This window comes from Leucopleurus acutus (genome assembly GCF_964270905.1).
Source record: "Leucopleurus acutus genome assembly, chromosome: 8".
NCBI classification, from domain to species: domain Eukaryota; kingdom Metazoa; phylum Chordata; class Mammalia; order Artiodactyla; family Delphinidae; genus Leucopleurus; species Leucopleurus acutus.
This window is the reverse complement of record NC_139151.1, coordinates 30,549,412-30,576,453: the sequence shown is the minus strand read 5'-3', so window position 1 is coordinate 30,576,453 and position 27,042 is coordinate 30,549,412. Positions and strand designations below refer to the sequence as shown.

At 35.3% G+C, this 27,042-nt stretch overlaps 1 protein-coding gene across 1 annotated transcript in view; it reads left to right on the top strand.

Annotated features, from left to right (window-relative positions):
- LOC309964926 (cytoplasmic dynein 2 heavy chain 1-like) overlaps window positions 1-27,042 on the top strand; it is a gene marked incomplete at both ends in the record, with an annotated part of 239,188 nt that overhangs the window by 42,371 nt on the left and 169,775 nt on the right. Inside the window, 6 exons of the mRNA XM_082844100.1 lie at window positions 3,010-3,108; window positions 4,673-4,796; window positions 20,108-20,271; window positions 21,933-22,052; window positions 22,606-22,740; window positions 24,450-24,593. Of these exons, the coding sequence (XP_082700226.1) occupies window positions 3,010-3,108; window positions 4,673-4,796; window positions 20,108-20,271; window positions 21,933-22,052; window positions 22,606-22,740; window positions 24,450-24,593 (786 nt within the window). The remainder of the gene's footprint in view (window positions 1-3,009; window positions 3,109-4,672; window positions 4,797-20,107; window positions 20,272-21,932; window positions 22,053-22,605; window positions 22,741-24,449; window positions 24,594-27,042) is intronic.

The following is a 27,042-nucleotide window of genomic DNA, read 5'->3' as shown; positions in this document are numbered from 1 at the left end:
TCTCTCCATCTTAAGAGATGGATTTATTCTTGGATAGGTTCTTTCTACCCTGTGTTAAGGATAGACATTGGCGACTCCAGGTTTACCATTATCACAATTTATGTTCTCAGACTAAAGATATCTCTTCCCTTCCTTTCCAGTATTTGTTACTTCCCCAGAAAGATTCTGATTGGTTAGTTTGGGTCACCTGCTCATCTCTTGTGTGCAGTGCTAGATGATTGATAATCCCATGAGAAATGCATTGAGTGGGGCATGCATGCTAGGCAAAGGTAGCTATGTACTTTAATAATTGTTTCTCTTCCTCACCCACTCCTTATAACCTGCTTCTCTTTTATTTCCTAACACTGGAGATGTCACAGTCTTGGTCCAGTAATGCAAACTGCAAATCTGCAACTCATTCTTACTATGTCTCTTTACTTTTACATTCAGTTAGTTATTCAGCAAGTCTTGTCAAATCTACTTCTCAAATGTGTCATGAATTCATTCTCTTCTAACCACATCTACTGCCAGTGGCTTCACTTAGGCCTTCATCATGTTGTACCTGGATAAATACATTATTATAGCAGTTGGTCCCCTGCCCCTGTATCAGTTCCTTTATTTTGGAGTGATCCTCCTAAAATGTTAATCTGATCATCACAGTTCCTTGGTTAATATATTTCAGTGACTACCCACTACCTGCAGTATAAAAATTTCATTATCCTTAAACATGGCATAAAATGCTCTTCATGATCAGAAAGACCTCTGATTACTCCTGCCATTTTATATGCATCATCTTTGTCTATACTTTTTATTCCAACTATGCCAAACTACTGGTAGTTTTCCAGATACTCCCAGCTTTTCATTCTTCTCTCAATCAGGCTGTTGTTTTGGCCTAATTTGCTTTTCTTACTTCTTTGCCTGGCCAAGTCCTATTTTTTTTGACCTAGTTTGACTTGAATTGCTTCCTAGCAGCTTCTCCTAACTCTGCCTGTGATCCACCTATAGAATTTTGTGTCCTTTTTGATTGAAAAAATTTTCGTTTTTTTGCTTCTTTATTAGATGTGTGACCAATGAAGGTAAGGGAATGTATCTTATTAATTTTTGTATCTCTCGTGTTGTCTTATTATAATCATTATTCAACATATGGTAGATGAATGATTAGCATGAATGAATGAAAGCTCACTTTTTAGATCTACTATAATTTGTTAAATGTAGAATTTTACCACATTTAATCATGGAACACAGACCTAAAATATACCTCAGAGGTCTTCTCTAAATCTCTGGAGAAGTATAAATAAGATGAACACAAACTTGTAAGTATTCTTTGAAATTCTTTTTTTTTTTTTTTTTTTTTTTTTTTTGCGATACGCGGGCCTCTCACTGTTATGGCCTCTCCCATTGCGGAGCACAGGCTCCGGACGCGCAGGCTCAGCGGCCATGGCTCACGGGCCTAGCCGCTCCGCGGCATGTGGGATCTTCCCGGACCGGGGCACGAACCCGTGTCCCATGCATCGGCAGGGGGACTGTCAAACACTGCGCCACAAGCGAAGACCTTCTTTGAAATTTTTAAGCATATTTTCTATGCTAAAAACATGATTTTTTGAAACATTATCTTATTCTCTTTTTAACTGCATCAGATCATTGGTTTGAAATCATGGGTAAGAACTTTTTTAAAATTTAAAATAGTTATTTTTGTGGTTAGGCAAAATCTAGTTTACTTGTGGAATGTTTGCTATTGAATGCTAGCATAAAATGAGATCTAAAACCTAGGTGTAATACTTCGGTAATACTTAAGAAGCTATTTGCTAGCCATATTATTTTGCTATTTCTGGATGCCTCCAGAAATAGGTGCTGGGGGAAGATCATACAGTGGGGTAGCACTGTGGAGCTGTGGTGGGAGTGGTCCATTCTGGGTGCAGGTAAAAAAAGGCCGCATTGTCTAGAGAGAGTTTTAAAACAATAATAAAGCTGTTTTAAAATCAGTCAGCTCTTTATTATCACCATGTGCTGACAATTTTAAACAGCATTTCTGATAAAATGCTGTTAATCCCCAGGGCATGTGATTCCCACCATCCCTCTCCCTCTTGGTATGCCACTAAGATAACATCCATGTTCTTATTAGATCTACCCCAGTTCTAAGTCTTCACTTCACTGTGACTTTCATGTGTTATTTTATCCCTATAGCACACAACTGCATTACATTTTTCAAATAAATGTGAAAATTTAAGAAAAATAAGGTCAGCTGTTATTTAAATCTAATTTGCTAGGTAACAATGACTATTAGATGGTTTAAAATTTATTTAAATATATTTACATCTATTTAAATTTATCAGATGTATAAATGTATAATTGGCTTCCTTTAATTTGCTAAATGGCATTGTATGTATAGGGCACAATGCCAGGTTTCTAATTTTCTGTTTCAGAGTTTAATTAGTGCAAGGCATTCTGTAATGAGTTTAGTTCCTAGTTTGTTAGATCTTAACCTATCATCTTATGTAATTTTCTCTTCTAGGATACTCCTTTTGTAATATTAACTATGTAGTACTTTAGAGAAATTAGTCTTAAAATAGAAATAATTTTATTGCTAATTATTTCAACGATACTTTTATGATTAGCTCATACTTCTCTTGTAAGGCCTCTATGGTTTATTCAACCAAAGAATATCTAAAGTTAGGGAATGACTTGGCTGTGTATTTTAAAACCAAAAAGAGAGGTACAAATGGCATCAACTTAGGACTAGAACTCCTGCTTACTGTATTGTTAATATACATTTTCTGTGTTATTGTGTAGTAAATAAGACTATATTCACTTTACTGTGGTTAAATTTAATTACCTAGTATTAATTACTGGTAAAATTGATTAATGTAACCTCTGGTGCCGCTAAAAACTGTACCCTTATTTCCTCATTGTAGTTGTATATTTGTGTTCTCTAAAGCCTGAGAGAAAAACTCACTCATTAATTGATTAATAATTTTTAGGAAATTATTTTCATTTAATGAAAGCTTATAATCTTTTTTTTTTTTTAATTAGAGTCGAGTTTGCCCATTTCTGGTAGACCCTTCTTCCCAAGCTACAGAATGGTTAAAGACACATTTGAAAGACTCACGTTTGGAAGTTATTAACCAGCAGGTGTGTATTACTTATAATTTAGATACCAACTAGTAATGGTATCTTGTGGTGAAAAGAACTATAATCAGAAAACATAGATTCAAAACTGAGTCTTATAACTTACCTGGTATGGGCCCTGGGAAGGAAATGTAGCTTTCTTAGCTTTAGTCTTCTAATTTGTAAAAAGGAATAAGAATATTTGTTTGATTGCTTCTGTATGCAAGGTGTTGATCTAAGCCCTGGGAATTTATAAGTGAGTAGTTCCTGCCCTCATGGAGATGAAAATTAAGTAATTACTTACACTAAACAAATAAGCATTTACACTAAATTATGATTAAAGACAAGTCTAGGATGCTATAGAAGTAAGTTACTTAGTTTGGAGAATTAGGAAAACCTCCTTGACTTTTTAATTTCCTGTTCCTGTAACTCATCAATGAGCATCTTTGTTGTGTACAAAGATTTGACAGTTGGTCAATGAAATGTAACCATCGTGTTTTGTGTAGTGACTTTTCACTGTCATGTTTATCTCACCAAAGAAATTATTTTTGGTCAGTTTTTTTTTTTTTATCGGGGAAGGCCTAGTGTATGATTAATTTTTGTAGATATGCTTCAGGTGCTTGAAAAATTAACTCTTTAAAATGTTCTTCACTTACAAAATGGGGATATCTAACTCACTTGTGTTTAAGAATAATTGTAATATATTTATATAATATATAAAATATTTAATGCCACTTATGGTTGTAGTAGGAGATCTTAATAATTATTATCCAAATATTTAAAATTTTTTTAACCACAGTTGGAGGCTTAGAGTGGTATTTAAAATGACTCTTTACCTAGCCAGAAAGCCTAAAAATTCTTGAATGGTTATAGAATTTTATCTAAAGGTTCTTTTTACAGTAATTAGAACTATCACATCAAGGTAAGTTTACTAGAATTCATCGTCTTGTCTTTCTTCTTCCATTCAATGTGATATTGAATACAACCAAAGTAGTTGTTTTCTTTTTTTTTTTTTTTTTTTTTTCCGTGGTACGTGGGCCTCTCACTGTTGTGGCCTCTCCTGTTGCGGAGCACAGGCTCCGGACGCACAGTCTCAGTGGCCATGGCTCACGGGCCCAGCCGCTCCGTGGCATGTGGGATCTTCCCGGACTGGGGCACGAACCCATGTCCCCTGCATTGGCAAGCGGACTCTCAACCACTGCGCCACCAGGGAAGCCCCCAAAGTAGTTTTTATTAATACTTGGATGAGTAACTTATTGCATGTAGAATTTGAAAATTTCTGCATCAATTTGAAATCATAGTAGAAAATTTAAAAGGCTTTTTTATTGTTAATGTAAAAATCCTTTTTTTCTAATATGTCTATTTAAATTATTTATGAATTTATTTGATAATTTATTCAACTAAATTGACTCATCACCAAGTACTTATAACTGGAAAAGCAATCATGAATAATTTGTATTGTTAACATACATATTAATTTTAACATATTTGTGTTATTGCTGTTAATAGCTTCATTCATTATCTGTAAGGACTTTTGTAAATCTAAGGTAATAAAGGAATTCATATGTATTCTTATTTATTTTCTTAGGATAGTAACTTTATCACAGCTCTTGAGTTGGCAGTACGTTTTGGGAAAACCCTTATTATACAAGAAATGGATGGTGTAGAACCTGTTCTTTACCCATTATTGAGACGAGATCTGGTTGCTCAAGGTAAATGAATATTTGACAGTTTCCAGAGAGTAACTACTTTTTAAATCCAAAATAATTAACTTCATCAACTAACTTTGACATTTTTGGTCTTTTCAGTGAATCTAAAGAGAGGAAAACTTTTTGGGTACTGTATTATAGTAATGTCATCAGAATATAATAGTAACAGCAAGTAAAAAACTTAAAGTGCCTTTGTAAAAGAGGCACCATGTTAGGGTCTCCCACACCATTCCCAGGAACAATATTTTACCAGGAAGACTCAAGGGATTCAGCACTCATGGCTTAGATTTATTGCAGGGAAAGGTTGCAAAGCAAAGTCAGTAAAGAGAAAAGGCACATAGGGTGAAGTCAGGAGTCAAGAACCTAGGTGCAAGCTTCCAAGAGTCTTCTTTCATTGGAGTCACACAGAATGTGCTAATTCCCCCAGGGCTGAGTTGTGACAACACGTATGAAAGTTGTCTACCAAGGAAGCTTATTAGAGACTCAGTGTCCAGAGTTTTTATTGGGGCTTATTATGTAAGCACACTCTGTCTAGCAGGTAGCAAAATTCCAGACTCCCCAAAGGAAGGCAGGTGTTCAGCGTAAACCGTATTGTTTGAACAAATAGCTTAAGCACAGTGAGCCACTCTTACCTATTCTGGGAATGGTGAGAACCTTAACAAAATCCAAATTCCCATACAATGGTTATGGGCCAACCTTGCAAGCAGGCCTCTCTAAGGATACTGGTCTTAGGACTGTTATGTTACCTCCTTTCTGTGCAGGTACCTAACCCAGACTTTGATATTAGAAAAGTTATGTAAGAGCTTGTTGTGCAAAATGTCATAGACATGTACTTATATATAAGTACATACACTTACTTACACCACACACTTTGCTAGCACCACAAAGTTTAGAAAATTGGAGTTATTGGGGGCAAAGCAGAGAAATAGCAAAGAATGTACTATTTACTGATCACCTGTTATCCCACAAATAGGTATGCTTAGCCTAGCAGTGATTGATATGTTATGGAAAGAACCCTAGTAGTGGGACTGTTGCCGATATAACCTGGACTTACTTCCTGGGGTTCAGTCTCTGGTCTCAGTCTGTTCTTTCCTGGAGCTAATTCAGATCTGTTGAGCTACCTCTTGCTATGCTATCTTAAAGGGGGTGGAAATGAACCTTTAGGATCATCTGGATTTGACTCCCTTTAGTCTGTATGCTGACCCTTGAGCGCTCTTTAAATATATCTCGATGAGCTCTTATTGGTATTAGGTTTTAGCCATATCTGCTGCATTTTCTGAGAATGGAGTTTGACAAGGTCCCCTAAAATTGGATCTGGTAAAAAATGATAATATTCTACATCATGATTTGTTCACACAGTGAAACACTATTCCAGATAGTTGTTCAGGGCTGTTTGGGTCAATTTGTTAATTTCTGTTCACTTCATTGCCCCTACCTTACTTTTTCCACCTTCAGTCCAGAGTCGCATATGTTCACGTCACATCAGTTGAAGTCTGTTATCCCCTTTGAGTATACTTCAGATTGTCCTTTTCTGCAGTTTTGAGTTCCTCATGAATAGCCATTTGTCGTCATACATTTCCTGTGGGGACAGAGGATGGTTGTCCTAGAAAGACGTAAAACAAAGCCTGTGTCCAAGTTCATTTACGTCCCAGTGTTCTTAATCTAAGCAACACGAACTGCTTTCTACATAGTGATGTCAAAACAGGCACAAGTAATAGGAATAGAATGTACTTCTCCTCCTCAAATTTATGCAGTTCAAAAATCCCCTCAAATATGTATTGATCAAAAAGAAGAGCAAGGTACAATTCTTCGTCAAAGTCTCATTGTTTTAAATTTTCTGTTTCCTGTGTTCCTAGTAGCTCAGCCAAGGCAGAAGTTAGATGTAGAAGTTTGCAACTGTCAAATAGCTGAAGACTGCTTGACCAGCTATCTATGTAGAAGTTGCTGGAGGAGAGGCTAGTGTAGTTGGCAAATAGTTTAAGTTTTACTAGCAATAGATGTCAAAATTATTTTTATTAATCATTCTAATCCTTTACAGTTATTTCATTTCCATCTGGGGTTTGAGTATGGATTCGAGAGTTATAGTAGAGATGATAGCTAAACATTCTTGATTGGCTCTTTTAGACCAAATTCTTCACTTTAGGCATGACTGCTTCATACAGGCATATGTATGTGCAACATAAAGATTAACCTTGTGATTAATTGCTGTATCTGTTTCTAGAGGGTGGTTCTCCATATAGGTATGTCTTTGGTAGCCCAGTTGAGTCTAGGCAGCTTAATGGCCTGAACACAGCTAGACCAGTGGTTCTCTAATGGTAGTGATTTTGTCCCCCAGGGGACATTTGGCAATGACTGGAGACATTTTTGGTTGTAACAACTTGGTGCGTCTATTCCAAGGATATCTTTAAAATGTACAGGGCATCTCCTCATAACAAATAATTTTCCAGTACAATTTGTCAGTAGTACTGAGGTTGAGAAACCCTAAGCTAGCTCACCAGTTCTGACCCATGAATCTCTGTACTGGTATATTTCAGTTATTTTCAGGGTGACATGCTTTATAGCCAAGAGCACTATTTGAAGCCAGTTCATTGTACAGAATATTCCATGCTATAGGTTGCCAAAAGTTTTACCTATGGATAGTGGATGGCTGTAGCATTCCATTGGATTTTCTTATCTGTGAGATTTTTTTGTAGACATCTGTAATTCTGTGCATCTGAAAGATATAGGGCTCAAAGACAAGGATTGGTTTACAACTGCTTGGATTACTTCCAGAGTTGGCACTTGCAGCTTTTACAAGAGCTGCCATTCAAACTTAGCCACATGTTTGTTGACCAGATAAATTATTAGGTTGTACTAAAATCTTCAGGTGTGGAATATGCTGCTTCTAGTAAAGTGAAGAAGGTATTCAGTTGTTGATTTTCTTTCTTTGTATATAGTGGCTATAAAGCCAGCAGTTTATTCTGAATAGGCTGTGGGATATTTCCTTGAGCAATGTTGATTTGATTATTTTTGTGGCCAGGTTTTTTGTTTATCTTCATGTAAGTCCCATCATCTTTAGTTAGTTAAGCTTGAAAGGTTTACAATACAATGTGAGCAATTTTATCAGTGGAGACCATTACCAAGATGTTACCTATATGATGGAATGTTTGTACCCATATGGCAGTTCACATGGTACTTGGATTTCTCTAATTCAGATGATAATATATTTCTGAAGAGTTTGGACCTGTTAAGGTATACTGCATATAAGAGATGAACTGATTTTCATCTTCTTCCCAGGGGAATGTAAAAAAGAAATCATTCATAATCATTAGCAGTGTTCAAGTATCTGCTGTGAGCAAAATATTTTTAATCATCGCTGTGTCAAGCATTGTGGAAGCAGTGGTGGCCACTTCCTGGTTTAAGTTTCATGGTCATAATAAACGTTCAAGCAACTTTTATTTTGAAATCCAGACAGATAAAATTGTGTAGCACTCTTGCCTGGTGTAAAAAGAATAACTTTCTTTTTCACTTCCTAACATGATGCATTTCTTTCAACTATAAGTATTGGCCGGATTTGGGTACACTTTATAGGCAGATCTTGCCTGTATCTTTGGCTAATTGTTAAAGAAGTCATCAAGGCATCACAATAAACAAAGCCAATTAATGTATCTGTACATACAGGTGCTCCAAATCTATTAGATATGTTAACCAAAAAAATCGAAACAAAATATACTCAATCCTGATCCAGGCTCAGAAACCAAAATAATAGCCATGTAAGTTGAGGCTTCCCCTGGAAAGAGAATGTGAGACCAAATCTTGTACTTGTGCCTAATCATTCTGTTTCCACAGTTCTCTAAAGTACAGTACAGATTTTGTGCCCAGGAGAAAAATGTAGTCAAAATTAACTCCATTGTAGGTTAACTCCAATGTAAATTAAGACTTTATACAGTTAAGACTGTGTTGGACTTTTATAGTTCTACATGTAATATTTTCTAAGAGTAGTGTAAGGGACTTATGTCCAAGGGTCTTTTTATACAATAAAACATTTATTTTGAAATATTTTTTAAAATGTTATATCAGAATAATGCATTGATGGGTTACACAATCAAATAGTATAGGATGGCAAGAGTGTTCTTTCCCTCCCCTCTTCATGACTAGTCTTACAAGAGAAAATCAGTTACTTCTTAATTTTCACTTTTTATTGAGATACACTTACAATTGTATAGCTTAATGATTTTTACAAATGGAATACACTTCTGTAAGCACCCAGATCAAGATACAGAACTTTTTCAGCATTCCAAACTCCTTTGTTTACCACTGTCCCCCACAAGGATAACCACATTCCTGCCTTATAACAGATAAGTTTTACTTGTATTTGTACATTGCATAGATGAGGAAGAAAAAAGCAGCACCTGACTACTATGGGCTGGAAGCTGGCCAGGCTCTACAGCTTGACCATGGTGCTCTCCTGTTGAACATAAACCATTTCACAGAACACCATCAACAGGCAGGTCACTCTGTGACCATAAGCATGTCAGCGCACAAAAACGAGGACACTTCCATGCCACAAAGATAACTAAACATCCTCTTCTCCCTGCACTTATGAGTGACTTCTGCTTTTTTACCCATATAGCTTAGTCTGACACCATTTCTGACACCTCCTAGATATCAACAAAATTATTGATACAAATCAGAATTGTCTGGTCTTTCTGATAGCATCCATTCCCCAGCAAAACCGCACTTTCTTTGAACCATTCTGAAATCACCCAGTGTTAAGTCCATCTTCTATAAAAAGCATCTCTGAATACCTTTTTACTGAGACAAGGTGCAGTTTCCCATGGTGATCTATCTTTCATTGTAAGTTGCCGGTATACCCGAGCTGAGACCCTTTAAACTGAGTTTATGTTTTAACTAATTAGTTAACTGAATAATTTTTAATTGAAGTATAGTTGATTTACAAAACTATATTAGTTTCAGGTGTACACATAGTGATTAAATGTTTTTATGGATTATACTTCGCTTAAATTTATTAAAAAACAGTGGCTGTATTTCCCTGTGCTGTACAGCAGCTGTCCCCAACCTTTTTGGCACCAGGGACTGGTTTCATGGAAGACAGTTTTTCCACGGATAGGGTGTAGGGGATGGTTCAGGTGGTACCAGTCCGCGGCCCAGGGGTTGGGGACCCCTGTTGTACAGTACATCCTTGTTGCTTATTTATTTTATACATAGTAGTTTGTATCTCTTAATACCATACCCCTGTCTTCCCCTTCTCCCCTTCTCTCTCCCCACTGGTAAGCACTAGTTTGATTTCTGTTAGTCTGTTTGTTTTGTTATATACTTTGACTTCTTTTATTTTTTGGATTCCACATATAAGTGGCAATATAGAGTATTTGTCTTTCTCTGTCTGACTTATTTCACTAAGCATAATACCCTCTAGGTTCATCCATGTTACTGAAAATTGCAGAATTTCTTTCTTTTTATGACTGAGTAATATTTCATTGTGTGTATATGTATATGTTTTCAATATATATTAATATATATATATGGTATATACATATATACCACATCTGTTTTATCCATTCATCTATTAATGGACACTTAGGTTGCTTCTGTATCTTGGCTATTGTAAATAATGCTGCTTTGAACATTGGAGTACATATACTTTTCAAATTAGTGTTTTTGTTTACCTTGGAAGTTTACCCAGCAGTGAAATTGCTGGATCATATGGTAGTTCTATATTTAGTTTTTGGAGTAGCCTCCATACTGTTTTCCACAGTGACTGTACCAATTTACATTCCCACCAACAGTGTACTAGGGTTCCCTTTTCTCTACATCCTTGCCACCATTTGTTATTTGTGGTCTTTTAAATGATATCCATGCTGCCAGACGTGAGGTGATAGCTCATTGTGGTTTTGATTGTATTTCTCTGACGATAACAGTGTTTAGCATTTTTTCATGTGCCTGTTGGCCATCTGCATCTCTTCTTTGGAAAATGTCTGTTCAGGTCTCCTGCCCAATTTTTAATCGGGTTGTTTGCTTTTTGATGTTGAGTTATATGAGCTGTTTATATATTTTGGATATTAATCCCTTATTGATCATATCATTTGCAAATATTTTCTCCTGTTCAGTAGTTGTCTTTTTGTGTTGTCAATGGTTTCCTTTGCTGTGTAAAAGCTTTTAGGTTTGATTAGGTCTCATTTGTTTATTTTTGCTTTTTTTCCTTTTGCCTGTGGAGGCAGATCCAAAAAATACTGTTATGACTTATCTAAAAGAGTATTCTGCCTTCTCTTTTAGGAGTTTTATTTTTTTAGATCTTACATTTAATCTGTTTTGAATTTATTTTATATATGGTGTGATAAAATGTCCTAATTTTATTCTTTTACATGTAGCTGTCCAGTTTTTCCAGCATCGCTTATTGAAGAGACTGTCTTTCCTCCATTGTATATTCTTGACACATTTGTTGTAGATTAATTGACCATAAGTGCATGGGTTTCTTTCTAGGCTATTTTGTTCCATTGAACTGTGTGGCTGATTTTCTGCCAGTATCATGCTATTTTGATTACTTTCTAGTATATTCTGAAGACTGAGAGCATAATACCTCCAGCTTTGTTCTTTTTTCTCAAGATTACTTTAGAAATTTGGGATCTTTTGTTGTTCCATATAAATTTTAGGATTATTTGTTCTAGTTGTGTGAAAAATGTCATGGATATTTTTTTAAAATTTATTTAATTTATTTATCTTTGGCTGTGTTGGGTCTTTGTTTCTGTGCGAGGGCTTTCTCTAGTTGCGGCAAGCGGGGGCCACTCTTCATCACGGTGTGCGGGCCTCTCAGTATCGCGGCCTCTCTTGTTGTGGAGCGCAGGCTCAGTAGCTGTGGCTCACGGGCCTAGTTGCTCCGCGGCATGTGGGATCTTCCCAGACCAGGGCTTGAACCCGTGTCCCCTGCATTGGCAGGCAGATTCTCAACCACTGCGCCACCAAGGAAGCCCTGCCATGGGTATTTTGATAGAGATTGCATTGAATCTTTAGATTGCTTTGGGTGCTATGGATATTTTAACAATATGAATTCTTCCAATTGAAGACATTGGAATATCATTCCATTTCTTTGTATCAGCTGCAGTTTCCTTCTTAAATGTTTTATAGTTTTCAGAGTAGGATTTTCACGTCCTTTGTTAAGTTTATTCCTCAGTGTTTTATTCTTTTTAATGTGATTTTAAACAGGATTGTTTTCTTGCTTTCTCTTTCTCATAGTTCATTGTTAGTGTATAGAAAAGCAACAGATTTCTGTATGTTAATCTTGTGTCCTTCAACTTTACTGAATTCATTTATTAGTTCTAACAGTTTTTTGGTGGAGACTTTAGGGTTTTGTTTATATAGTTTTATGTCATCTGCAGATAGTAGCAGTTTTACTTTTCCCTTCCAATTTGGATACTCTTTATTTCTTTTTCTTGTCTGAATACTGTATCTGGGACTTCCAATACTATGTTGAATAGAATTGGTGAGATGGGCATCCTTCTCTTATTGCTGATTTGAGAGGAAAGGCTTTCTTTTCACCTTTTCACCATTGAGTATGATGTTAGCCATGGGTTTGTCATAAACGGCCTTTATTATGTTTAGATATGCTCCCTGTAAACCCACTTTGATGAGAGTTTTTATCACGAATGGATGTTGAATTTTGTCAAGTGCTTTTTTTGTGTTTATTGAGATGATCATGTTATTTTTATTCTTTCTTTTGTTAATGTGATGTATCATTGATTGATTTGCGAGTATTGACCCTTGCATCCCTGGAATAAATCCCACTTGATGATGGTGTATGATCCTTTTTATTTTTTATTGAGTTTGGTTTGGTAATATTTTGTTGAGGATTTTTTCATCTATATTCATCAGAGATATTAGCCCTTAATTTTCTTTTGTTGTAGTGTCTTTGTCTGGTTTTGTTATCCAGGTAATGGTGGCCTCATAGAATGAATTTGGGAGTGTTCCATCCTTTTCACTTTTTTGGAATACTTTGAGAAGGATAGGCATTAACTCTTCTTTATGGGTTTGGTAGAATTCCCTTGTGAAGCCGGCGGGTCCTGGATTTGCTGGGAGGTTTTTTGTTACAAATTCAATTTCACTGTTAGTAATTGGTATGTTCAGATGGTCCCTTTCTTCCTTGTCAGGTTATATGTTTCTAGAAATGTGTCCATTTCTTCTGGGTTGTCTATTTTGTTGGCATATAACTGTTCATAGTATTCTTTTATTATTTTTTATATTTCTGTGATAATGGCTGTAATTTCTCCTCTTGCATTTCTTCTTTTGTTTATTTGCATTTTCTCTCTTTTGATGAGCCTGGCTAAAGGTTTATTTATTTTGTTTGTCTTTTCAAAAAACAAGCTCTTGCTTTCATTGACCTTTTCTATTGTTTTTTTGTCTCTAATTTTATTTCTTTAATTTTATTTCCTTTCTAATATTTATTATTTCTTTCCTTCTGCTGACTTTGGACTTCATTTGTTCTTCATTTCCTAATTCCTTTAGATGATAGGTTAGGTTGTTTATTTGAGATTTTTCTTATTTCTTGAGGTGGACTTGCATTGCTGTAAACTTCTCTCTTAGAACTGCTTTTGCTGCATCCCATAGATTTTGGAAAGTTGTGTTTCCGTTATCTTTTGTCTCAATGTATTTCCTGTTTTCCTCTTTAATTTCTTCACTGGCCCATTGGTTTTTCAGTAGCATGTTGTTTATTCCTCACATATTTGTGCTTTTCCCAGTTTTCTTCCTGTAACTGATTTCTAGTTTCATACTGTTGTGGTCAGAAAAAATGCCTGATATAATTTCTGTCTTCTTAAATTTGTTGAGAGTTGTTTTGTGTCTTAGCACATTGTCAATCCTGGAGAACATTTCATGTGCAGTTAAAAAGAATGTGTATTCTGCTCTTTTGGGGTAGAATGTCCTGTAGATATCTATTAAGTCCAACTGGCCTGTGGTGTCATTTAAGACCCTGTTTCCTTATTGATTTTCTCTCTGGATGATCTGTCCACTAATGTAAGTGGTATGTTAAAGGCTCCTCCTATTCTGTTATTGTCAATTTCTCCCTTTATGTCTCTTAGTATTTGCTTTATATATTTAGGTGTTCCTGTATTAGGTGCATACACGTTAACAAGTGTAACATCCTGTACTTGTGTTGATCCTTTTATTATTACATGATGCTCTTCTTTGTCATAGACTTTGTTTTAAAGTCTACTTTGTCTGATATGAGTATTGTTACCTCTACTTTCTTGTTATTTCCATTTCCGTGAAATCTCTTTTCCATCCCTTCACTTTCAGTTAGTGTGTCTTTAGCTCTGAAGTCAGTCTCTTGTAAGCAGCACATAGATGGGTCTTTTTAATTAATTAATTAATTAATTAATTTTCTGGGTTTTTTTTTAACATCTTTATTGGAGTATAATTGCTTTGCCATGGTGTGTTAGTTTCTGCTTTATAACAGAGTGAATCAGTTATACATATACATATGTCCCCATATCTCTTCCCTCTTGCATCTCCCTCCCTCCCACCCTCCCTATCCCACCCCTCTTGGTGGTCACAAAGCACTGAGCTGATCTCCCTGTGCTATGGGGCTGCTTCCCACTAGCTAGCTATCTTACGTTTGGTAGTGTATATATGTCCATGCCGCTCTCTCTCTTTGTCCCAGCTTACCCTTCCCCCTCCCCGTATCCTCAAGTCCATTCTCTAGTAGGTCTGCGTCTTTATTCCTGTTTTGCCCCTAGGTTCTTCTGACCATTTTTTTTTTTTTTTAGATTCCATATATATGTGTTAGCATAAGGTATTTGTTTTTCTCTTTCTGACTTACTTCACTCTGTATGACAGACTCTAGGTCCATCCACCTCACTACAAATAACTCAGTTTCATTCCTTTTCTGGCTGAGTAATATTCCATTGTATATAAGCAGCACATAGATGGGTCTTTTTTAATCCAATATTCCACCCTATGTCTTTTTTTTTTTTTTTTTTTTTTGTGGTACGCGGGCCTCTCACTGTTGTGGCTTCTCCCGTTGCGGAGCACAGGCTCCGGACGTGCAGGCTCAGCGGCCATGGCTCACGGGCCCAGCCGCTCCGCGGCATGTGGGATCTTCCCGGACCGGGGCACGAACCCGCGTCCCCTGCATCAGCAGGTGAACTCTCAACCACTGCGCCACCAGGGAAACCCCACCCTATGTCTTTTGATTGGAATATTTATTACATTGACATTTAAAGTAATTATTGATAGGTATGTCCTTATTGCCATTTTGTTACCTGTTTTCTGGTAGTTTTGAGTTCTTTATTGTTCGTTTTTTTCTTCGTTTAGATTCTTCCTTTGTGGTTTGATGATTTCCTTTCATGGTATGCTTGTGTTTCTTTCTCTCTAATTTTTGTATATCTATTGTAGGTTAGCAGGTTTTTCCTTTTCAGCACTTTGAGTATATCATGCCACTCCCTTCTAGCCTGCAAAGTTTCTGCAAAAATATGAGTTGGTAACCTTCTTTAGGTTCCCTTGTATGAGAGTCTTCATTTTTCTCTTGCTGCCTTTAGAATTTTCTCTTTAACTTTTGCTGATTTAATTATGATATGTCTTGGTGTGTGTCTTTTTAGTTCATCTTGTTTGGGACCCTCTGTGCTTCTTGTACCTGGATATCTGTTCCTTCTTCAGGTTTATGAAGTTTTCAGCTATAATTTCATCAAATACATTTTCTACCCCGTTCTTTCTCTCTTCTCCTCTGGGACCCATATAATGCAGTGTTGGTACAACTGATGTTGTCCCAGAGATCCCTTAAACTGTTCTTCTTTCTTTCATCCTCTCTCCCTCCCTTTCTTCCTTCCTTCCTCCCTTCTTTCCTTCCTTCCTTTTCTCCCTTCTTCCCTTCCTTTCCTGATTTGGTTATTTCCATTATTCTATCTTCCAGATCACTTTTCTGTACTTGGGTATCACCTAGTCAGCTGTTAATCCTTCTATTGTGTTTTCCATTTCAGTTACAGTATTTTTCAATTCTAACTAATTCTTTTTTATATTTTCTAGTTCATTATTAAAATTCTCACTGTGTTCAGCTATTCTTTTCCCTGCTTCGATTAGCATATTTTATTACTAATGCATTGAACTCCTAATCTGGTAAATTTTTAATTTCTGTCTCATTAGTTGTTTTTTTCAGGAATTTTCTCTTGCTCTTTCAATTGAGACAAATTCCTCTGCTCATTTTGCTTAACTTTCTCTGTCTTTATGAAATTAGGTGAAACTGTTGCCTATTGCAGTCTTTAATGGGTGCCTTTGTGTGGTAGAGTCTGCTTGTGCCCAGTGGCTTTTGTGGGAGAGCTGAATCTGATGTGAACACAGAACATGTCTTTCCTCAGGTTTGCCGGCATCTATCACCTTGGTAGGAGGCTGGAGATGGAGTTGTTAGATCAGAGCCAGGTGTAGCTGGGGCTTTTTCTGTGCTCAGTGGCCATCACTGCTCTGTAGGGGGTGGGGTCTGTTCCCAAGTTGCTGGAGCAGAAGTTTTGGTTTTTTTTTCTCTCTCTTTTGTTGGATTCTTTTTTTTACATCTTTATTGGAGGATAATTGATTTACATTGTTGTGTTAGTTTCTGCTGTGTAACAGAGTGAATCAGCTGTACGTATACATATATCCCCATATCCCCTTCCTCTTGCATCTCCCTCCCACCCTCCCTATCCCACCCCTCTAGGTGGTCACAAAGCACTGAGCTGATCTCCCTGTGCTATGCAGCTGCCTCCCACTAGCTATCTGTTTTACATTTGGTAGTGTATATATGTCCATGCCACTCTCTCACTTCGTCCCAGCTTACCCTTCCCTCTCCCAGTGTCCTCAAGTCCATTCTCTGTGTCTGTGTCTTTATTCCCGTCCTGCCCCTAGGTTCTTCAGAACCATTGGTTTTTTTTAGAGTCCATATATATGTGTTAGCATATGGTATTTATTTTTCCCTGACTTACTTCACTCTGTATGACAGACTCTAGGTCCAGCCACTCACTACAAATAACTCAATTTCATTTCTTTTTATGGCTGAGTAATATTCCATTGTCTATATGTGCCACATCTTTATCCATTCATCTGTTGATGGACACTTAGGTTGCTTCCACGTCCTGGCTGTTGTAAATAGTGTGGAGCAGAAGTTTTGAGGGTTGGGTCTGAGCTGGCTCCATTCCCTTGAAATCTGTTTTCTCCTCAATCCCAGCACCAGCATTCTTGCCCAGGAGGGGAGCAGTGCCCGGGCAAGAGGGATTGGCATGGGCACTTGGCATTGGTCTGGGTGCGAATTGTGGCTGTCTGACCACAGACAGAAATCATGGCTGCTCTAATGTGCTGCCTGTGTAAGCATCAGTAATGGCTGCTCCCACCCTGCTCAGACACGCTTTAGGTCTGTGTTGCTTTTGTTTCTCACAGCTGAGCTTTCTGCTCAGCTGTAGCAGCCCTCACCCCAGTGAGGCTGGAGCAGTTGCTAGACTTAGAGTGGGATGTGTGCTGGAGCAGTCACAGGAAACCAGTCAGCCACCCATGCAGTTTCAGTCCACCCTCTCCGCCCTTTTTTGGAAGTAAGCAAGCGAGGATGTGCTCCTCATGAATGGAGTCCAGGCTTCTCACAGCCCTCCTGTTAGTTCCCCCAGCCCTCCAAACAGCAAGGAGACTCACATTCTCAGTGTCTGACAAGGGTGCCCAATTTGTGACTCAAACCACCTACTCCCTAGAGAGGATCTCTGTCTGTGTGATTGTTCTTCTTCTGAGTCCCCTCCTAGGGGCACAGGTCCAGACCTGATAGCTTCTCATCCATTTATACCCAATTCTATATGCATCTTTCTTACAGTCTTCTAGTTCTGCTAGCCTACAGTTAGCTTTCAGTGAGAACTGTTTCACGTGTAGACATATTTTTGATGTGTTCTGTATCCTCCTGCTTTGCCATCTTGATTTCTTCTCCCTGAGTTAATTTAGTTTTGTTTGTAATCTATATTCTGTGTATATATCAAGTTAGATTAATTATTTTAGGTGTTTGTCTATTGCATTTAATTTGTCAAATATATTGGTGTGTTTTCATATAATATTCTTATAACTTTAAAATTTCTGAGAGTTTTTCAATAATGTGTCTTTTTTTCGATATTGATAATTTTTTTCTCTTTTTCTTTGGTAGGTCAGTTTATCAATTTTACTGATTTTTTTCAAAATACCAGTTTTTAACTTTGTTGATTTTCTCTATTGTATTTTTAATTTTTGCTTTTTATTTATTTTATTCTTAATATTTTCCTTAGATTTTATTTTGTTGTCTTTTTTCTAGATTCTTGAAATAGAAATTCAAAGTATTGATAATTCATTATTTTCTTTTTCCTAATATATGCATTTTTTTTGTCTATAAACTTTCTGCTAAGCCCTTCTTCAGTTTCATACCACAAGTTTTGGTTTGTATTTTTTTAATTCATAAGTTACTCATTGCTTTTGTTGTTTAATTTCCAGGGAGTTAGATATTTTCTAGTTACCCTTTTGGGATTGGTTTCTAGCTTATCTCTGTTGTGGTCAGAAAACTTATTCTGTATTCAGTTTTTTAATCCTGTTGAAGCTTTTTTTATGATCTGGCATTGGCTAATTTTCACAAATATTCCGTGTACACTTGAAAATTATGTAAATTTTGCTCTTGGTTATTTTAATTTTCTCTAAAGTCAATTAATTCAAGTTTGTTAATAGTAACGTTCAGATTTTCTATACCTTTACTTTTTATTTCTATTTCTTCTATCATGTATTGAGAAGAAGTCTCTATGATTTTGAATTTTTTCTTTTAGTTCCGTCAATTTTTACTTTAAATATTTTGAAGCTGTGTGTTTGGATGCATACATATTTGGAATGTGCTGTCTTCCTGTTTGGTTATTTTCTTTATCATTATCAACTGTCTTTTGTCTCTAGAAGTATCTCAAGTTTTAGAATTTGGCATTAGAATGATTACACTAATTTTGGGGATTGGTGTTCGCATGGTATATTTTTCCATTCTTTTACTTTCAATTTTCTGTTGGTTTTCTTTATAAAGTGTGTTTCTCATAAACAGTGTATCATTTGGTTTTGCATTTTTATTCACCATGGCAGTCTTAATATTTGTAATGTAGTACAGTTAACCAATTCATGCAATAACTAATGTAGTTTTCTAATTAACCTGGTAGTTTTTAATGGCTACCCTGTGTATAACAGTATGCATCTGTGACTTATTTTTTTAATATAAATACTTTGAAACTTTTCCAGTATTGGTCTTTAACTCCATATACTCAATACCTGCCTTTGCATTATTGTTGTGCTGCATTTGTCATAGATTTTCAGTGGTTTTACTATGATGTCCTTAGAAGTAGTTTTCTTTGCATTTATCCTGCTTGCATTTTCTTGAATCATTCTAGTTGATGTAGAGTTATTACATTGAACCTTTAAATTTGTTTTTTACTAATAATGGTTAAAGTTCAGCATTATTTTGATATTGTTTTTTAACCATTTACATATCCTCTTTCATAAAGTACATATTGAATTCTTTTCACATTAACTTTAAAAAGTTAAGTAAATTTTAAAATCTATTCTAGGATTCTCAAAAATTCATTACATTGTTTTTCTTAACATTAGAAAATAATCTTTGATAATATATATTTTTTACCTAAAAAATTAGTTTTTATCAGTTAAAATCATAAGTAATGCATGTAATTGTTGATTGATTTTTCTGTATATGTTGTATAATTAATATAATTGTGTTTTATATTAGAATATAAAAAAACTCCTTTGTGACGCAGAAGTTTACTTTTTCTCAGTTTAATTTATTGCAAAGTACCTGTGTACGGCAGTCTGAATAAATCTTTTTTGACGTTAATAATGGATTCTTTGCAATTACTCATACGTTGTTAATTCCAGGTTTTTACCAGGTCATTCTGTTTTCAAGTGTTACATCTTAAATACTAGTACAATAAACACTTTGATGAATTTTGAAGTAGAGAATAATTAATAAGAGTTTCTATTTTTGTCATCTATAATCAAACATTTCAGAAAAATTGGTAATATCAAACATATAGTTAATGTTAAAACTATATTGAATATAAGTAGATATTCCTTTGATGCTTCAGTATCCTAGGATTGTCTTAATGAATATTATTTATCCTTGTTTGCATAAGTGCTGATTGATCAGTAGAGCATTCTCGTTAATAGTCTTTTGGGTGGCCTTGCTGTTGCTGTATTTTGGACTGTATTGAAAAGCCTGTAGTAAAAACTATTTAGAAGTACTAGAAAATTATATTTTTTAATGTCATGTAGCAAAATACAGAATATTCCGGCCAACTAATTATGTCATTTTGAAAAAACAGGACCACGTTATGTGGTACAAATAGGTGACAAAATTATCGACTACAATGAAGAATTTCGCCTTTTTTTGTCAACAAGAAACCCAAATCCCTTTATTCCACCGGATGCAGCTTCCATCGTTACTGAGGTTAACTTTACTACAACAAGAAGTGGATTACGAGGACAGGTATATATGGACAATCATTTGCCTTAGAAATATTTAGTATCTTTGTATACTAATGAAATATTTTGAGTGGGAAGCTGTTTTGTTAAACTGATTAGCATTTAAACTCATGATTTTGAAAATATACTTGCAAATCAGTAACACATTTGGGTTTATTTCATTTTCCATTAGTGTTAGAATTGTATATTTGTTGCTAATGTCAAATTGCTGCTTCTTCCAGTATAACTTTAATTTTACAGTCTACGTCTGTCATATTTGTTAGAATTTGAGAAATGGAGGATCATGCATGTTAAGATTAGCAACTTTATTTTTTTTAACTGTGAAAACTGAGGTTTAAATGTTAAAATTGCAGTTATTGACTTATTCAGCTAGGTGAGGGTCTTTGATTCTAAATCCAACATTTTTTTTTTTTTTACTTAGAGCATTTGCATGTTTGAATTTACTTTATCTGTATATGGCTTATTACAGTTTATAGTTATTACATGAATTACAAAATGATTTTCATATACAGATTTTTACTTATACACTCCCTTACTCATTTTTCCTCTTTAAAGATATCCTGTTGACTTTTTTAGTATCATCCTGTTTTCTACCATCTAACAATAGTATATTTTTCTCTTTTGATTTATATGATAGCATGTATATTTACCATGGTTTTTACTTTATTGTAATTTTTAAAACTCTGCTATTAAAATATTTTTCTTACCATACTAGATGACTCACTGCATATTTTTATGAACAATGTCTTTTGATTGGCTTGATGATACTTCTCATAAATAAAACAACGTACAGATTACTCAGAGCTTGGCAGAATTGACAAATTGCTTCTTCTATATGAAAGATCTCCACAGTAATTGCTGAAAAGGGCTATTTAGGTATTACTTTAACAATAATTGAATGAACATGCTTATACAATAGATTTCGAATTAATATATTTTATGACATGCAAATGTCATTTCCTATTTTAAAGTTTCAAACTGAAGAATTTGACATAGCAGTTTTCAACAGCTTTATTAAGATTCAGTTCATATATCATACAATTCACCCCTTGAAAGTTTACAATTCAATGCTTTTTTAGTAGAATTTCTGAGTTTTATGGTAACTCTATGTTTACCATTTTGAGGAATAGACAAAGTTTTCCAAAGTAGCTGCACAATTTTACTTTCCTACCAATAATGTATGAGGGTTCCCCTTTCTCCACATTCTGGCCAACATTTATTATCATTTGTCTTTTTAATTATAGCCATCTTAGTGGATGTGATGTGGTATCTCATTGTGATTTTAATATAGTATTTTAAGTAAGGCAACTATTTCTTTTTGTGACTACTTACCATTAAAAATGTTTGCTTCCATAGTTTTTATACATTTAATCTAATTTAAGAACTGAATATTACATGTTGATATGTTAAGTAATGCAATTTCTTATAGTGTCCTATAATATTTAACATTTTATCAATTAGTTAACTATTCAGTTTGCCTCTTTTGTCAGAAATAATTGTGAACGTGTCTCATATGTTTAACTAGAAAGAATGAAATGAAGTACATAGTAGTATCATTATACTTGTAATATTTGATCAAACATAAGGCCTGTTTGTGGGAAGTTTTCATTTTGGTTTGTTTTGTTTGAACTTTATTGCTAGAATAACCTTGGATTTTTTTTTAAGCTTTTGGCATTAACTATTCAGCATGAGAAACCTGATTTAGAGGACCAGAAAACAAAACTATTACAACAGGAAGAAGATAAGAAAATACAGTTAGCTAAGCTTGAAGAATCTCTTTTAGAGGTAAAATTGAGCTATTCAGGATATTTTTCATATTATATTATTTTGATTATAATCAAATATTGTTTTTTAAAAAATTATAGTACCTTTAGCATGTTTTTGGTTGTATCAAAGACACATCAATATGTAGCTTAAAGTCAAAATTCAAATAGAAAAAGGTAGATGTCTTGGAATATAAGACTTCTAGGAGTAATGTTTAAGACAAGCAATTTTTAACTAATATCGTCTTTATACTGTATTATTTCATTAATATTTGATTTTATGCTCAGAAAAACATTCAAAGGTAGCATGAAATTATGATTTGATCTGTAACTTTAGTCTTTATTTTTATTAGGTTGATAAAATTAATACATATACAATGTTTTGATGATATAGTATCATATAATGATTTACAGTGTCTTTTGATACAGAAGGCTGTAAAATAATGAAATTCTTTTAAGAGAACATAAGTTCCCCAAAACATCATCAAATTAATGATAGTTAACATGGGCTTCTTTTAATTGATTATTTTAATATATATAATAATGTTCATATTATTTTATTAATTTTTCTGCAGACACTTGCCACATCTCAAGGCAATATTTTGGAAAATAAGGATTTGATTGAATCTTTGAATCAGACAAAAGCAAGCAGTGCACTTATTCAGGAGTCACTTAAAGAATCTTACAAACTCCAAATTTCTCTTGATCAAGTAAATATTTCCTTCTTTGTGATCTTATATTGTTTTCTTAAACTTTCATGTTAATATGATAAAAATTTTAGTACCAGGACTTCAGGGGAATGATGACTGCAAAAAAAGAAAGCTATTCAAAAACACCAGGTCCTTGGGTCTAATTCTTATTATAGAGATGGCGATAGATGTTGAGGGTATCAAGTGTAAGGAGTGCTGGTCATTGAGCCCTGCTGAGTACTACTGATTTCTGGCATGTTATCCAAAGTTCTAGAGCTATAAACTTGTACTGAAATTGAAAATGAACGTGTTTAAAATGACTATTAGAGAGCATCTTTGCCATTCCTGGAACTTTTCTTAAGTTAAGGCAAGTTAAGTATGTCAATAAAAGAGTTAAAAGCTATTCTTTCCATCAAAAACATTTTTCTTCCCTACTCATCCTGGACCCCATGAATGTGTTGATCTGAACTCTTTTCTTAAAAATGGTTAAAATCCTTCTTGCTTTATTCTTTTGACATTTCCTAGAGCAAAATTTCAACCTTATATCAGTACAATGTATCTTTTTTTTTTTTTCCTCCTACATTCGGTGACAAAGATTTGCTGAAGAAAATCAAACAATGAAGCAGATTAATGTTATTGTGAATTCCCAGTCTCCAACCTGACCTGGACCCTTACTGACATCCTTTAATATTTCCCATTTCCCTCAATGACTTTTCCAAATGTTATTTTAGGTGTTTTTCAGCTGTTGCTCAAATTCTACACTTACATAGTATTAGTTTCTTCACTTGAGAAAGAGCTCTGTTGAAATCAGAAAAAGAGAAAACCTATAGCCTGTTTCCAATCCAGTCATCCCACCTTCTCTACCATAGGTAAAATTGGCAGATGTCATAGCTATCACTGTATACCAAAAGGATTTTGAACTTTCTGTGCCTTCTCTTTCCGAACAGGCATCTCTGAGTCACACACATAATTTTACCAGTATCATATTTATAATCCTGGTGCTTTGATCAGAATGACATGGAGAGCCTTCTCAGAGTTCAGTTCATAACCTCAAGGCCATTTAATCCTATGATCCTTTCATCTTTATCATCATTTACCTTCAGTCAGAATGAAAGCCCCTGTGATTATTGGTTCTATGCTTATGTTGAACAATGCTAGGTGCTTTATTATCTTAATGTGGACACTCGTTACAGTCTTCTACTTTACCTCTGCTTCCATCAGTGTTCTTGTTGGTACCAGTCCCACACACTAGATTCATTGTTCTAACTTTTCTCCACTGCAGGGGTAGCCTGTAGTGCCATGCTGTCTTACATGACCTACATGACCTCTGATCACAACTGTTTACCATTCCATTTAACCCTAATACAGGTGCTTACCTCTTTCCCCTAATACAAGTATTCTTGGTCTTCATTGAAACCAACCCATGTACTACTTCTAGTTCTGTAATCAGAGGAGAGGGGAAGTATTTAGAATACATTGCTTGCAGTTACATAAAAATACAAAACAAAAGTGTAATATCTTAGGATTAAAAGAAGTATAAAAACTTAAAAATAGAAAAGCTGGATTATGCAGTTTCTTTATAAAATTCTGTGATTAATCTTTATTTGTTGTATGTATGTTGAAAGTAAGGCTGCGGCTAGATATGTGCATAGCAGTCTGTAGGTGGCAGTAAAACATTAGAACTAAGGTGTCACCCTTCCCGCCCCCCACCCCCACCCCTTGTTCCACAGGAGCGGGATGCCTATCTTCCTCTGGCTGAGAGTGCCAGCAAGATGTACTTCATTATCTCTGACTTGTCAAAAATTAATAACATGTACCGTTTTAGTTTGGCTGCATTTCTCCGACTTTTCCAGCGAGCTCTGCAAAACAAACAGGTATGCTGTTGGTTACCCCATAGCTGAGACTGAATGAGAGAGATTGCTTTACTAGCTGCTTAATTTATAATAATTTCCTGAGAAAAGTTGCTTGGAATTATATTTCAAAAGACCATATGTAACACTTTTAAACTATATTTAAAAGAAACTAGCTCCTTAGTTGCATTTTGTGTTTTTAACAAACTGTCCCAATGTGGCAGTCCTCTTAATGGAAATGATTTATGTTCTGAGTATAAATTAATAAATGATTGTCTTCTCAGATGATCATTAAAAAAAAACATGGATGATTCAGGAAGGTATAAAGATAAGAAATTATCCACATAATCCTATTACCTGGGGAAAACAACATTTAAAATTTCATTGTATACCAGTGTTGTTTGAGGCTATAATACATACCCGATATTGTTCTAGAAAATGGGAATACAGGAATATACACTGTTTTATCAAGCTTGTATTCTAACGGAGGGAACAATATATTAAAGAATACACATAATTTTTACCAAAAGGTACAATACTGTGCTTTAAAAATATATTGTACAGGGGCTTCCCTGGTGGCGCAGTGGTTGAGAATCCGCCTGCCAATGCAGGGGACACGGGTTCGTGCCCCGGTCCGGGAAGATCCCACATGCCGCAGAGTGGCTGGGCCCGTGAGCCATGGTCGCTGAGCGTGCGCGTCCAGAGCCTGTGCTCCGCAACGGGAGAGGCCAAAACAGTGAGAGGCCCGCGTACCACAAAAAAAAAAAAAAAAAAAATATATATATATATATATATATAGTACACAATTTTCATGTCAATAAATACAAACCTACACAATATTTTTGAGAGCTTGTGAGGCTATACCCTACTTTATTTAGCTACCTCCTATAGGGTGTTATGGTTATCTCTGCTGAATATCTTATTACCTCCAAATTTAGCAGATTAAAACAATGTTTCTCTTATGCTCATTGATTCTTTCTTATGCTCATGGATTCTATGGGGAATTTTGTCAGGGCACTGCGGGAATGGCTTACCTCTGCTTCACAAGGTCTGGGGTCTTGGTTGTGAGGAATTGAGAGTGCAAGTGGTTTTGGGGAGGCTTCACTTTCATATCTGGTACTTAGGGTGGGTGGACTTGATGACTAGGACTGCTGACTGCAGTACCTCTCCGTGAAGCTTGGCTTCCTCACAGCACAGAGTAATTGGATTCCTCATATTGCATACTGAGATACCAAACATGTATTTCAGTGAACAAGGCAGAAGCTGAATTGCCTTTTATGACCCAGCCTTGGGTCATTTCTGCTGTATTCTATGGGTTGAAGCAGTCAGAGCCTACACAGATTCAAGAAGGGGAAAGAGACTTTAATGATGGATGGAGGGTCAAAGAATTTGGGGGTTATGTTTAAAATAGCTATAGACACTTACAGGGCTTTTTCCCCAGTGTTTTGTTTCTCCAATTATTTTCCTAGTTAAATTCCTAGACTTGGATAGCTCGGGCAAAAATGCACATTTGTAAGCCTTTAGACAAATACTGTCTAATTATCCTTTGGAAATATATGCTGTTGGTATATTAAACTAATACAACAACAGGGGCCTTTTTAATCTACACCTTGAGCAAAAATGAATATTATATAACTTTTAATAATTATCCTATTAGGTAATTGAAAAATATTTCACTATATTTGAAAGTCTTTGGTCACTTGTAAGATAAATATCACTTGTAAGATAAATATCAGATTATTTGTGTTTTTTCTTTGGTAAATTATTATTTTTACAAATATGGTATTACTATTTTAAAATTTTACTTATAAGAGCTTATATATTAAGGACACTAAACCTTTGTCGTAAATATTTTGGGTTTATTAATTTGCTTTTTAATTTATTAAAAAAAATATATATATATATATATATTTTGTGGTACGCGGCCTCTCACTGCTGCGGCCTCTTCCGCTGCGGAGCACAGGCTCCGGACGCTCAGGCCCAGCGGCCACGGGCCCAGCCGCTCTGCGGCACGCGGGATCCTCCGGGACGGGGCACGAACCCGCGTCCCCTGCATCAGCAGGCGGACTCTCAACCACTGCGCCACCAGGGAAGACCCTAAAAAATATTTTTATGAAACCAAATTCATCAAGTTGTTTATAATTTTTGTGTTCAGTATAATACTAATATAAGTGTTTTTTAGAATTATATTTTGGGTGAGAATAATTTGTTCTTTTAGATAGTTAGGAGTAAAATTTCATATCCGAGTAGGTTTACTTAAGTCTATCTTTCTGAGGAAAGATTATTATTCATTCAGTTAATATTTATCGCAGACTTACCATGTGGCAGGCATTTTTCTAGGTGCATGGGTGATATAATGGAGAATAAAACAGGAAAAAATCTTTGTCTTCATTGGCATGGACTACTTAATATTTTCATGAATGAGTTATTTCAGAAAATCTTTATTTGATTACAAATAATGATTAAAGTTTAC